This window comes from Anneissia japonica, unplaced genomic scaffold (assembly GCF_011630105.1).
Source record: "Anneissia japonica isolate Jap-2015-1 unplaced genomic scaffold, ASM1163010v1 scaffold1537_len634075_cov158, whole genome shotgun sequence".
In the NCBI taxonomy this organism is placed as follows: Eukaryota; Metazoa; Echinodermata; class Crinoidea; order Comatulida; family Comatulidae; genus Anneissia; species Anneissia japonica.
In genome coordinates this window covers 360,750-375,502 of record NW_022723531.1, presented here as the reverse complement: position 1 = coordinate 375,502, position 14,753 = coordinate 360,750, and the positions used below count along the sequence as shown (strand labels likewise).

Here is a 14,753-nt window from a genome sequence, read left to right as displayed (position 1 = left end):
AAACAGTTACGGTAATTAATAATAAGTGCTCGAATAGGAACATATTATATTAATCGCATCAAGCATAGCCCATCAACGAAAATGAATGTTAACAATTAAATTTTCAACGGTATTAAAGACCAAAATATGTGTTACTAATATTCTAATAATAATTTAACCAAGGACTTTTAAAGTTTAAATGTCATTACTTTAACATGGAGGTATTTTACTGTCGAACAATACTATACTGCACCACATTTTAAGAAAAGTACTTGCCCGGCTAAAACCACCTCTGAGTTTGGAGGTATATACTCAACTATACCAGGAAACAGTAATAATTATTGCTTATACCTCACTATAATAACAATTCTCTGACTAAGCACTTTTAACTGCAAGTTAAAGGTTGCTTCTACTTAGAACTATTAAGCGAAATTTGAGCAAAGCTATATAATAGGATAACTTTCAAAGCATGAATGCCCCTTAAACAAAAGACGATTTGCAAGTATTACAGGAAGTACATGTGGTTTTAATTCTTTTGGTTCTTCAAAGGATATGAAAGTTTCAAAAACCTCAATAAGGAAACGATTTACTGGCTTAGAAAACATACTAACCTGGCTGTGTAGGTTTTATGAAATCACACCAATGAACATACTGTTACATTACAATAATTATTGCTCGCGGGATAAAATAAATGTTAGTTGCATCCCATGTTTCTAATGAAGCTAAATTACCTTCTTTTTATCTTGCGTCCTAATATTTTTAGCCAGCTCATGTAAGTATTTAATAAGATTGGCAAACCAAAGAGCAGGCATGATATAAGCGTCACTCCATATGCCTATACTATTGCGAAGAATAATAATTCGACATTTTTAAGTCGCCTTTCCAAGGAGATCAACACTGGCACGGCAGGCCCGTAGCCAGGACATTTCAAGGGGGGTTCTCTGGCCGTGGGATCCAGGGGCCTGCCTAAGGGCCACGGTGGGGTCGGGCCCCCGAAGCCAGAGCAGTTTTTGTGTTTAATGGGTCTATATGATGTTTTAAAAGCAGTTAAGTTTTGAAAAAGATCTATGTAATTAAAAGGTGGTAATATAATAAAATTAGAAAATATTTTCCGAGAATTGGCATGTTTAAATAACACCGAAAGATATAAAAAAAAGCCTCATCGCATAATCAATATCGATATACTCAACACATTTATTACTATAAAACAAAAAAAGCTATTCTTCTTATTCCTCCTCTTCCTCTTCATATTATTCTTCTACTACTTCTTCTTGACTCTCATTTTGTACACTGAAAATAATAGTACTATTTTACTACATGGCTAAAAAAGCACAAATATTGTCATTACTACTGACAGGGCCATCGTTAAATTAAGTCAGAGCCCCAGAGCCCAAAATATAGTATCATATTCAATACGTCATCTGATTTGTTATATACTAGGCCTAAATAGATACCGGTACGCATCTTGAAATTTGCTTAATTGTCACCAATTTTTCAAGTTGAGTTAAGAATAATTTTTGTTTTTTTAAGCTTGAGTAGACAAGACAAACATACTTGTATTTCCCCACCACTTATATTTGTTTAATAGCTGAAATTCAAAACCCATCGTGCATGTCGTTGTATAGTCTGCTCGCTTTCAACTTCAAAATTTATTATTGTATACACTCTCGGCTTATGATTTATATATTATTTTGTATACATTAATATGTTATTATGATATATTTGTGTTTGTATCTCGCATTTGACCATAGGCCTAATGAATACAAAGAAGGATAAAACAAAGGAGAGTAAAAAAGACAAAGAAAAAGGAAGAATAACCAAGGAGAATATTGGCCTTCCACAAACCTTTCTGTAAGTATACCTAACCTTTAATGTTAACGTAAAACCTAAAATGGAAACCCTGTGTATTCATTTGCTTGAATTTTAGGGTGGATTGCAATAGAGTATGAATTACTAAAAAAGTAATAGGTCACTGTTATTTGAACATTTGAACAAATTAACCCATGTTTATTGTGTCAACACTCTACAATCATAATTATGCAAGTAATAGACTTTTTTTTAAATTATTATACTGAAAACAAATCGCGGACGGTAGTCATTCGGTTTACATTGATTGACCCTGGTCCTAGCACCTAAAAATAATGAAAGTAAGAATGATATAAATATAACAATAGTATTGCATTTCACAGACATGTCGACCATACAGGGTGGAGCACGAATTCATGGATTGATGTAAGTAAATACAGCCTCTTTCATTTTTTGTCATGACTTTGAGGAGACACAATGGTGAGGGTAGTGGTCGTATTGACCCCCCCCCCCTCCTGGACCACTTTTGAGACACTTTCAGCCACACCCGACACACGCTCACGTACGCTCTCGTCGAGGGTAGGGTATCACCCCTGTCCACTCACCCAACCTCCGTCATCCCTCTGAAGGCAATTACGCAAGTGGTGTTTAGCCTCACCATTGCGTCCACAACACCGTGTGTTATTCTATATTTTCTACTTGGCTCATTTAACGATTGACTTGCCCTCAACAATCAAGAACCACATACTTCATACCGTAAACAACAAATTGCAGCTACCCTACATTAGTCTCTACAGTCAGAACTAAAATTATTCCTGTGAATAGGCCTAGATTTTCTTGTAATTACAATAATTGTAACTGTGATTCAACAGGTCGAATCCCCAAAGACTGTCCGAAGAAGAAAAGCAGATTATGAGGTAAGACAGATCATTTTCTAGGTTATTATACTTATCAACATCATCATTTATGATTATCCTCTTATTACCATTCATTATAACGCTAATTATCCACACTTAGAATGGTCACCGGTTGATGTATATTTATTTATCCTTTATACATTTTGCTAATAGGGGCAGCGAAACGTCTTATTACTTATTGCAAAAGGGTTGGAATTCACAAGGAGACAACAATGCAGTGATACCTGCATGGTTTTCACCTAACTCAAAAGTATATGCCACAATGTGGGATTATAACACATATCATTATATACTTGAATATTGTTTCTCTGTAGATCAACACCAAGGACCCGGCAGTCAAAGCCTGGTTTGCGTCCAATAATATAACAGAAGCCGATTTGAAAAATCCAAGCAAAGCCGTAAATGACTTAATCAAGCAACATGGCGGTATGGCTGCCATCAAGAAGAAAGCTGAAGGTATGCAATCTAGTGGGTAGATTTTTAACTTCACTATCACAAATAAAAAGTATTTTTCCGGTTTCAGCAACTGCTTCGGTAACTTTATTCTGACTAATGAACCCTTGGTTTAACTGGGTCATTAACGCTTCGTTGAGTTAGTGGGTTCATCAACAAGTATAATTTTGCTTGTCTGCTCTTGTGTCTCTTGTGCAACTGGGACGTCCTCTAAATATTTTTCCATGTTTGTTTTTCTGGTTTTAGTTTACGTAATGTATGGAATTCTCTTTTCCAGAAATGACCAGAACCTTAGTACCCTTGCTTTTAATGATTCTGTCATGCGTATTAGTTTACCCAATTACTTACTGACTTACTTTTAAAGAGTTTTTCCCAGTGGAAATATTGGCACGTGGTGCTGAAGCGTTAAATGCTTTTAATGAAGCTCTAGAGGAGGGAGAAACAGATGTTAATCAAGCTAGAACCATTTTCATTGGTCTAGAAAGAGTGGGAAAAACGTCTACCATCAATTCATTTTTGGGAAAAGAGTAAGTATAGGTTTATATATAACACATTATTTTATTCGAAACTTGTTTACAGAGTTTCTCTTATTATACCAAATGGTAATCAATATATTCATTAACGCAATTCGTTTATTCTGAATAGCCTTAATAAAGACGAGAAAATTACAGACGCCATGGTGACAAAAAAGTTGATGTGCACTCAAGATGCAATATGGAAGGAAAAATCACATGACCTTTGTAAGGAATTATAAACATTAGCAGGGGAAAATGGTTTAAAATTTATTTTAAAATTTAAAATAAATATTTTAAAATATATGTGTAAGACCCGTTAAAAATTCTTTAAAACCCATTGAAATCCAGTCTAAAATAATATTTGTTTTCGGAAGCAATCTTAACTGGTTCAAATGATAATGTGATTCTACTGGGTTTCAGAGTGTTTTTAAGAATATTTCACTCCCAAAAATGACTTAACTTAGGGCCTATATTTAGAAATATTAAACCTAAGTTAAAACTTTTACTTGTGTTTTTGTCTGTTTTTAAAAGCTGGTATATATGATGACGCTCTTGTAGACGAAGTTACAAAACGGGTTTTAAAGATTTCAGATGAAGCTACTTCAGTGCCATCAGTGACGCAACAGGTATTTGGAAAGGAACTTAAGCTCTGTCAAAAATATCTTGTGCCTATAGTGGTCATGATGTGATGTCATCATGGCCATATTGCATGTTTTTTTGCAAACAAAATTATAGTCTGGACAGGACTTAGAGTCCCATTCCCGGCAAGATTTCAGTTGTTAAGAAAAATCTGATTTTTATATATGTTATAATGATTTATAAATTTAATACGAAATTGCTAATTTAACTGAATTTAGACATTCCTAAACATGAAAAAAACACGTAAAATAAGACAAATTGGATTTTTTGTGTTCCACACAAAGAATAAATGCAGATGGATTTTTCATGTTTGATTTTGCGATAGGTCTGCAAAGAAACATTTAGGCGCCGAAAACATTAGCCTATCCAACACTGCTAGGCTAGGCCTAGCCTTAGCTCGATTAGGTTCTGTTATCACACAAAAAAACGGCCGACATAATACTTTCCGTTGCTAGTATTGACACTTGTGAAATACAATATTTCATATTTCAAATCTGTTAAAAAAAAAAAATTCTGACCGAGATTTTGACAATTTAAATAAACATATCTTAGGCCTACTCAATCGATCGCAGTGTGCGAGATGCGAAGTAAGTACAAAAACCAATTTCCTTAGAGAGGGCGCGCTTTATTGACAGTATAAATTATACATAAAAGCGAGAGCATTCCAGCGGATTCGATCTACAACCTCTGAATTTGTCTAGTGACGAAGAATTCGTCGAAAAATTGTAATCTCCTATGAGAAATAGTCTGTATTTCTCTTCTTTTTTTTTATTCTTTTGTGTAAAACTAAAATTTATGCCAATATTTTTCCATTGTTTATAATAAATAGAGTAATGCATATGCATTTTTTCAAAAAAAAATTCTTTTTAGTGAAGTTTTTCCGGGAATGGGGCTTTAACGTAAATTGGAAGGATTCGATCTGCGCGAAAACGCGCGACGTTAGAAAGGATTCACGGACGTGTGACCGTCCTACGTTCTCCGCACAACGTATAGGCCTATTTGGTCAAATTGCGTCCTAGAATCCAAGGGGGAGCTTACCGGTCTCGCATGCACAGATGATTTTTTTTTATTGACGTATCATCGCGTCGTGCAATCGAAAGCTCCATAGTAAAACCACTGAACTACCAAAAATACGGTAGTGTTCATGTAATTCAAATTGCGAAACATGTCATTGCTACACCCGTACCAATGAACAAAGCACCTTTTCCAAATCAATAAGTAAATCACATAGGGCCTAGATTTTGTTGAGCATTGTATTTAATAAAAACTGATTCCTGTTTACTTTTTTTCAAGCGGATGGAGAAACAAATGATAGCAGCTGACAAAATGACAGTTGGAGACAATCAAGGTACAATTATTTATAGTTTGGTTTTGTTTTATATAAATATTTGAGGGAACATCAATGTAAATAGAATGATTTTTTATGGGTTTTTTCTAAGTGATCCTAATTATGAATTATTTAATTTGGGTTATTAGCATCTGAAATTCCTAGATGTAAAGAAAGCGGACCAGACGCAGAAAGAAAAATGGGAAAGCAACAGGAAAAGCTTCCAGAAAACATCGTCCGTAAAGTTGCGAAAAATATTAATGACATCAAGTTCACAAGAAAAGCAACAAGTGGATGGCAAAAGACTGGCAAAGACTTCATTATAAATATCTGGGACTTTGGAGGCCAGCCGATATATCACGTGATACAACGAGTAAAGTCATTTATATTATCACTTACACATGATATTGCGCTTAAAATTTTACTTAGCCTAAAGCCTGGTTCTCACGAAAGCCAGTATCCGAATCGGGAGCTAACCGTTAGCGCTAACCGTTAGCACCTGTGTGGGAACGCCCGATAAGTTAGCGCTAACCGTTAGCGGTATCCGGATACCACTAACGGTCAGCAAGCGCTATCGGTTAGCACGTTGACCGCGTTTCTATCATCAACCAATCACCACACGTACACGTTTACAATTTCCAGTTTCTTATTGGCCAGTTATTCGATCATCATATTCTTGGTATCCGGATCGGGATCTCTTCGTATGGGCGCACGGCTAACGGTTAGCAGGATCCGGATCTCACACGGCTAACCGTGTGAGAACATAGCCTTTGTGTAATGTCATCTTTTGTTGTTGTGACCTCACTGTTCGCGTGATCCTGGTTTTGATATCCAATTATTAATACATTATATGCTGCAATTCATTTTTCTAATAATAATAATAATAATAATAATAATAATAATAATAATAATAAGCAATTATCGTTAGAAATATAGCGTAGGTGAAAATTAATATGCCATATCAACACATCATATTTTTTTAGATATTCCTGGTGTCTTTTTCCATTGTATGTGTGGTGTTCAACCTCGAAGATGATCTTGACGCCCACGCCCAAGTTAGAGATCCAACAACAGTAAGTGTACAGAGTTTCAATTGGGTAATAAACGTAACTCTTCGATCTATAGACCTTACCGGAGTGTCAATCAAACTTAACATAATATAATAATAATAATAATAATAATAATAATAATAATAATAATAATAATAATAATTAATTGTCTTTATAATTTGCATTTCGTCAGCCTTCTGTAGGTCTACATTTTTCATTGGAATTGCCTGTGTTGAATTTTAAAATTCCATTTATGTTTCTGGTTTCAGGGTAAAATTTACCAACATCGAATGACAAACCTCCAGTTCATTCTTTACTGAATTCGGTCAGTATATACGAATAGTAGAGAACTAGAATTGGATAACGGACAGCTTTCTCCACCAGTGTTATTGATAGGTACGCACCTAAACAGCCTTAGAGGAAATGAAGAAGAAAGAAAAAATCAGGTAAACAACATACATCACATAGGCCTGGTATTTATAGTACTTATAGTACAAAAACTCACGTATGTCATTATAAAATCAGGCCGCACTGTGTGCTGTAAGCACGTCAACTAAGCTGATGGTAGCTACTATCATAGTGTGCGCTGATTCGTGGAGTGGTCCTCGATTCAATTTCTATCGCTGCCTCCTTGTTTTTTTTTTCAGCTTGAGGGCTGAAATACGAGTTTCATTAACGAACTGCCTTTCGGATTAGAAGTTTTAAGCCGCGCAAGTTGGCTCATGTTCACGTTAAATTACGCAGTACATTGTTTGGAAAAGAGTAAGGGATTGTCTTTCGGAGGCGCCCTACTTCCTAATCACCACCAGAAGGACTCCACTGGAAATTTAGTCTTCTTCATACTTTTGTAGATTATCCTCGATGTTTACAGCGAATAAATCCATTCCAATCCAATATGAATAAAAGACATGCAATATTAGATTTATATTCTTCTTTACAGATTAATTATAGCTAGACTCAGCAAACCGACCTGTGTAACCCCATATAAAGATGTGTATAAGAGACAGCTATAGACCTTACCGGAGTGTCAATCAAACTTAACATAATATAATAATAATAATAATAATAATAATAATAATAATAATAATAATAATAATAATTAATTGTCTTTATAATTTGCATTTCGTCAGCCTTCTGTAGGTCTACATTCTTCATTGGAATTGCCTGTGTTGAATTTTAAAATTCCATTTATGTTTCTGGTTTCAGGGTAAAATTTACCAACATCGAATGACAAACCTCCAGTTCATTCTTTACTGAATTCGGTCAGTATATACGAATAGTAGAGAACTAGAATTGGATAACGGACAGCTTTCTCCACCAGTGTTATTGATAGGTACGCACCTAAACAGCCTTAGAGGAAATGAGGAAGAAAGAAAAAATCAGGTAAACAACATACATCACATAGGCCTGGTATTTATAGTACTTATAGTACAAAAACTCACGTATGTCATTATAAAATCAGGCCGCACTGTGTGCTGTAAGCATGTCAACTAAGCTGATGGTAGCTACTATCATAGTGTGCGCTGAATCGTGGAGTGGTCCTCGATTCAATTTCTATCGCTGCCTCCTTGTTTTTTTTTCAGCTGGAGGGCTGAAATACGAGTTTCATTAACGAACTGCCTTTCGGATTAGAAGCTTTAAGCCGCGCAAGTTGGCCCATGTTCACGTTAAATTACGCAGTACATTGTTTGGAAAAGAGTAAGGGATTGTCTCTCGGAGGCGCCCTACTTCCTAATCACCACCAGAAGGACCCCACAGGAAATTTAGTCTTCTTCATACTTTTGTAGATTATCCTCGATGTTTACAGCGAATAAATCCATTCCAATCCAATATGAATAAAAGACATGCAATATTAGATTTATATTCTTCTTTACAGATTAATTATAGCTAGACTCAGCAAACCGACCTGTGTAACCCCATATAAAAAGTTATGAAAATGCATTCACAACTTTACAAATTGTCTGATAAAAAATTATCGTTTATTTCAGGCTGATGAAATATTCAATAAAATCCATCAAGCTCTGGATGGTAAACCTTATGAGGCAATGGTGTTTCCAACATTCTTTGCTATTGAGAACAGCTTGTCATTCGCAGAGAGCAATGCTTCCAACATTATGAACCAAATTTTAAAATTCGCAGAGAAACTGGTCAAACGTCTGCCTTTAAAATGGTTGCGAGTTCAACAGGAAATCCAGAAATTGAAAGAGAAGCATATCTATTTACCAACCAATGAGGTGAGCAATTTCATATAAATTGTTAATATAGAATATAAAATTCCACTAACCAATTACACTAACTAATTGCTAACCAATGAGGTTAGCAATTGTGTCTGTAATAGGTTTACAGTCTCTAAAATTAATTGCTCAATGGTTGAAGATGTTAGTAGCACAGACATTAAGCAAATAACAATAATAATAATAATAATAACAATAATAATAAGATTATCAAAATAATTATAAATATAAAAAAATATGAAAAATTGTTTTTCTGTACCAGGTAATTGCTTTAGTTGACCAATGTGGGGTCAAACAAGAAGGTCAAAAGGTGTTACTTGAGTATTTACATGACCTTGGCGAGATTCTCTACTTTCCTGATGACGAAGCCTTAAAGGACAATATTGTTTTAGATTCGGTTAGAATCGTCGATATGTTAAAAACAATAATCACGGTTATAGACCGCAAGCTTCGAGTAAGTTCAATATTTTAATATTTTTAAAAATATGCATTTACTTTAAAAAATAAAATTATAAATTGTATATTAATCATTCCTTAAAATTGTTTTATATAGTTGTTTAAAAAAGCATTCGTTGGTTTTAAATTGTATTGTATTCAATTCTATACAATCTTTTATTTTACACAAAGGTCTATATCACCATAAGCAATCTTCAGCATATTTTTGCATAGGCAAACAAGCAAAAACATTACATATACATTCAAGATTCATACTATTCTGCATTCATTCAATTACATCATGACTAAATTTTCATTAATTTTTATCAATGAACATCATGCTAGCATTATTTATCTTTTATTAATAATCAGGAACCACGTTTGAGAGACGCCTGGAGGAAATTGGACAAGGGAATCTTAGAAGAACATCTTTTGAGACACCTGTGGGAAAAGTTCAATTTTTCAGATGAGACATTTGACTTCTTCGTATCTCTCATGCAGAAGTTTGGACTGGTTTGTGAGAGAAAGACTACAAAGGTATTAAAACAAAAATGTTCCTGTAATTTTGCCAAGATTTTTGTTTTTGTTTTGTTTTGTTTTGTTTTTTTTTTTGTTTTGTTTTGTTTTTTTGTTTTTGCCTATGTTTCATTCTATCAATCTATTAAATTTAAATTGTATACATTTCTTCTTGTGATTAATAAACAATGTAAAATTCCCAGCATTTATTCTTTCTTTTACTTCTTTATCGTCCGTTTTTGTGTTATAGGGTAGTGAACGTATTTTCTATGTTCTTTCGCGTTTGAAGCCTGAACGTGTAGACACATCACCCATCGATTATAATGGAAAGGGCACAGTTTCAATCTTCCATGACTTCGGTAACTATCTTCCTGATGATGTCTTCCAGCGTGGAGCAACTAAATTCATTGAGAGATTCCAAGTAGAAGATAGTGAAGCTAAGCTCTCTTATGAGCACGTGGAGTTGGACATAGATCAACACCATCAAGTGCTGCTAGATGTTGCCACCATCAAACACCGTCGTATGTTCCAGGTATATTTCCTTTATTTTGATTTACATTTAGTATCATGTTGAATATAGTTAGTATATTATAGTTCTTATTTCTATTTTTTATTGCAAATGAAATATTTGTTATTTGAAATAAATAAACAAAATACTTAAATTTCACATAACAAAATTACATTTTGTGTATGTAAATATTGCTAGCAGTCTGTTCTTTATTATGTTGAAATTTGCAAACAGGTTTACTTTTCTGCTCAATTTTGAGATCACAGTGTAGGACACTTTATAAAGAATTTAATCCATTAACGACTTCGAGTGTATGTACACAGGGAGGTAATTCTCCGTTGTCTTTATAGATAAAAACTGATAGCTTGGTCACTCCAAACTTTGTAAAGATGTCTTCGTGTATGTCTTGGATGACCATTCTAATGAGTTTATCAGGTCAGTTTCCAAACTTCTAATAGTACAAGTTAATTTTGTATTTTGTAGACAACTATCATCAGACGAACAATTCTCAACAGGTCTAATCCTACCGAGGAAGACAAGAAAGATGACCCATCACCGGAAGTGTGTAAGAAGGTACGGTGTTAGAAAAATATATTATTTTGAGAGTTTGATAATCAAGAAAGTATTTAATTTAAGTCTTTAAACGTAGACGCGGTTATTTTTTTTTTTCAAGCAAGTAGTGCAATATTGTTGCTAAAATCCCACAAAGTAAATAACACCATTATCTCCAACTGCCGTGCTAAACTGCTCAAATATATCCTTTCTCTTTCAGGTGCTGAAATTCCTTGAATCAGCATTAAAGGTCTTCTGTCAGAGCGGTGGACGAGGGGTTGAACTAACGATGTACATTCGATGTGTATGTAGTCCAAACATAAGGGACGCCCATATGCATATTGTGCGCACATTTCATAAGGATGTGCTGCCATGTGGAAGCAATGGAATGGAAGTCATGCGCTACCGTCGATTATTTGGAGACAACATTCTACCGCAAGATAAACATAAGCCTAATTCAGGTGTGCATTGGCAATTTTCCTTTTTAAACAACTAGGTCTAATTGTAAACTCAAATTGTTCATAATAACTAGCTGTGAAACAATAATTTGTCTAATAAGTCTAATAATGGACATCAGTGGTAGCCACAGAACGAGGGGCTGATGGAGTATGATGAAATTATCATACAGTAGGTCTAATCTTTCTCATTCAAAACAATTATGAATAGCATGCCTCCAAAAATTTGTCAAATCCATAGCTTCCTTGCGGTCCCCTCGTCCTCAGGTTAAATACAAACTTCACTCGCATAGCTCATCTCCGTCAGGCAGAACATGGCGCCATTCCTGCATGACCTTTATGATATGTAAAACATGTATTATAATAATAGTAATAATGATTTTTATAGCTCTTTTTATATTAATATTATGTACTCTCTTTATTTACTAGCGCTTCCACAACCCCAACGAACCCAAACTAAACCCAAAGGTAAGTTTACAGATCTTTATACTAAAAATATGGGAAGACCCCAACCACCACCCTCCAATGGCGGAGAATTAGTGTATTAAAAGTGCGTTAAAATTCTCAAAATGACAAATTTTTCTCAATTTTGCACCCCGACAATAAAGTTCTCATTCTTTTTAGATTTTGTAGATGACGCCATAATTGCGACAGTTTCTGAGGAAATTGACCCGGGTTGGAGAAGGTTTGGTGTTCGTCTGGGACTTCAGTGGTCTGACGTTACCAAGTACAATGCTGATGGACGACAGACTCACCAGGCTGTTGATAAAATGATAAAGTTTTGGAGGAGCAACGTTAGTAATGAAAAACATCAACTTAAAGCAGTATGTACGGCTCTGACACAACATAATCGCAGGAATCTAGCTAAAAAGGTTTCTAAGGGCGATGTCAGTGACGGAACTCCGGTCAATACCAAACAATCTGGTATGGCATTACAAAAAAAGAGTTTCTACCTAGCTACATTGTCGTGTAACTTTCTTCTATAGTCAAAATTTTAAGCTCTATCCACACTACCAAATGTTCTTTGAAAAAAACAAAAAAACTAGTGTATGCCCATATAGTCATAATGTGCCTATGGTCATGATGTAATATGAATATTTTTAGCATGTCACATAGGTCTATTTTTGTCAAATAAAAATTGGTCTGGACAGAGCATTACACAAGGGTAAATCACATCTTTACCAACTACAATTGTTCTTTCCAAATATTATAGTTTCTGGTTTTTGTTAATTTTTTAGAGATTTTCGACGATCATGATTTGCTGTTCATCTGTGACAGTTTGGATCCCGAATCATGGAGGAGACTAGGAGTGCGTCTTGGACTCAAGTGGACCGATATTAATGGCATAGCAACAAACAACAAACTGGTGAAAGACCGCATCATGGAAATGCTAGTAACCTGGAGAGATGGTCAGTCAATAAACCATATACCAACGATGATCCACGCTTTAAGACAGCAGAAACTTGTTCAGCTTGCGGAACTTGTGTGTAAAAGACATGGCTATGGGTTACATAGCCCACTGGTGCCAGGTAGGAGAAAATCAAGTTCCTAAATTGTTTAGATTCCTTGTCTTACGCAAGTTTACCTAACATATTTATTGAAATGTTTTTTAAGTGATATCATTTAACAGAATTGTATTATTTTTTATTTCTTTCCCTTAAAAAACGCGATAGAAAAAAAAACCAAATCCAAGGCCGCAGAACCAAAGAAAAGTCAATAATGATGATAATGATGACGACGACGTCAGGACGATGACGAAGTTTATGATGATGATAATGGTGTTAAGGAGGAAGAGGTGGATGATGATGTGATGATTACGTTTTATATGTTATTTTTTAGAAAATAGGCATTTACATTTTGTTTAACTTTGTGACATAGGGTGATGGTGATGATGATGGTGGTGGTGATGATGATGATGATGACGACGACGACGACGACAACGACGAAGACAACAATGATATAACGATTTTGATGATAATGATTCCCCCAATGAAAGAATGTGTGTAAAGTACTATCACAATAATAGTAGGCCTACCATTAATCCTATTGATGATGGCGACGGTGATCACGACGATTTTCTGATTACATTAACAATGATAATAATCATGATCATAATACATTTTGGAGATTATTGCATCTTTTATTCTGTTCAGGTTTCCTAGCTGATTTTGACATGGTGTTTATTGCTGAAAAACTGGACGCTAATTGGCAATCCTTAGGCATCTCTCTTGGTATGAATCAATGTGAAATAAAGCAAATTAAGTCGGACTTTTCGCCACCTATGGTAGACGCCATCATTGAAATGTTGATAAAGTGGCGAGCAAGCCAGAACGCTAAAGTAAATCAGCTTGAAATGATCAGTATTGCATTGGACAAGCATGGAAGGAAAGATATAGTTGAAGCACTCCATACTTCCTACCACAATGAAGATGATTTACATAGTAAATATTTACCAACATGGGTAGAACAAATGGAGGTGTATGTTTAAACAAACATATCACCCACAATGCAAAATAACTTAAAGCGAAGTGTACAAGTTCTTTTATTTGGAAAATATTTAGTAAGAAAATAGGCTATTTCATAATAATATTGTAATACTTATTAGCAGGACGGTATAGGCCTATTTACATCCGTGGCTGAAGTAGAGGTTTCTGGACTGAATTTCTTGTTTATTCAATTTTTATGACGTATTTCAACGTGCACCTGGGCTATGCTGCACACAGAATAAGCATGGCTTAAAATGTCTTTTCTGAAAAGACGGTGCATTTTTTATATTTGCATTAGCCGTCCTGAACCAGGTTTAAAAGGGTTTAACAACGGACCTCCACGGTTCAGCACACGTGTCTACCACAAGTTTAGCCGACAACAGATCTGCTCTGCCAAAACATTAAAGAGAGGAATGTGAACATTCATTATTGATATGAATAAAGAGGTTTGTGGTAGTGATCAGCCATAACATATATTAAGAAAAAAAGAAACTCTATAATATACATTCTACAAGAAGCCAGACGTCTTTGCTACAAAAGTACAGAAGTTTTTTAACAATGCCTGTCTCTTATACACATCTAGATGTGTATAAGAGACAGGTATAGGCCTATTTACATCCGTGGCTGAAGTAGAAGTTTCTGGACTGAATTTCTTGTTTATTCAATTTTTATGACGTATTTCAACGTGCACCTGGGCTATGCTGCACACAGAATAAGCATGGCTTAAAATGTCTTTTCTGAAAAGACGGTGCATTTTTTATATTTGCATTAGCCGTTCTGAACCAGGTTTAAAAGGGTTTAACAACGGACCTCCACGGTTCAGCACACGTGTCTACCACTAGTTTAGCCGACAACAGATCTGCTCTGCCAAAACATTAAAGA

At 35.0% G+C, this 14,753-nt stretch overlaps 2 protein-coding genes across 2 annotated transcripts in view; both read left to right on the top strand.

The window, feature by feature from the left end:
* Window positions 1–7,124, top strand: part of LOC117112259 — an 8,338-nt gene extending 1,214 nt beyond the window's left edge. The window contains exons 2-12 of the mRNA XM_033255330.1: window positions 1,731–1,830; window positions 2,169–2,211; window positions 2,658–2,702; window positions 3,017–3,158; window positions 3,520–3,682; window positions 3,801–3,895; window positions 4,202–4,296; window positions 5,603–5,657; window positions 5,786–6,009; window positions 6,620–6,709; window positions 6,955–7,124. Coding sequence (XP_033111221.1) covers window positions 1,736–1,830; window positions 2,169–2,211; window positions 2,658–2,702; window positions 3,017–3,158; window positions 3,520–3,682; window positions 3,801–3,895; window positions 4,202–4,296; window positions 5,603–5,657; window positions 5,786–6,009; window positions 6,620–6,709; window positions 6,955–7,005 — 1,098 coding nt within the window. The 5' untranslated portion in view covers window positions 1,731–1,735 and the 3' untranslated portion in view covers window positions 7,006–7,124. The remainder of the gene's footprint in view (window positions 1–1,730; window positions 1,831–2,168; window positions 2,212–2,657; window positions 2,703–3,016; window positions 3,159–3,519; window positions 3,683–3,800; window positions 3,896–4,201; window positions 4,297–5,602; window positions 5,658–5,785; window positions 6,010–6,619; window positions 6,710–6,954) is intronic.
* Window positions 7,058–14,427, top strand: LOC117112257. The gene is made up of 11 exons (XM_033255329.1): window positions 7,058–7,131; window positions 8,674–8,919; window positions 9,182–9,373; window positions 9,727–9,891; window positions 10,121–10,402; window positions 10,862–10,951; window positions 11,151–11,391; window positions 11,815–11,853; window positions 12,010–12,309; window positions 12,624–12,914; window positions 13,539–14,427. The coding sequence occupies exons 2-11, from the start codon at window positions 8,731–8,733 to the stop codon at window positions 13,871–13,873; spliced, it is 2,124 nt and encodes a 707-aa protein (XP_033111220.1). The 5' UTR covers window positions 7,058–7,131; window positions 8,674–8,730; the 3' UTR covers window positions 13,874–14,427.
* The last annotated feature ends 326 nt before the right edge of the window (window positions 14,428–14,753 follow it).

Coding starts and splice junctions, on each gene's coding strand:
- LOC117112257 (XM_033255329.1), top strand. CDS start 8,731: ATGGTGTTTCCAACATTCTTTGCTATTGAGAACAGCTTGTCATTCGCA. Junction 9,892..10,120: donor GTGAGAGAAAGACTACAAAG/GTATTAAAACAA, acceptor TTTGTGTTATAG/GGTAGTGAACGTATTTTCTA. Junction 10,952..11,150: donor CACCGGAAGTGTGTAAGAAG/GTACGGTGTTAG, acceptor TTTCTCTTTCAG/GTGCTGAAATTCCTTGAATC.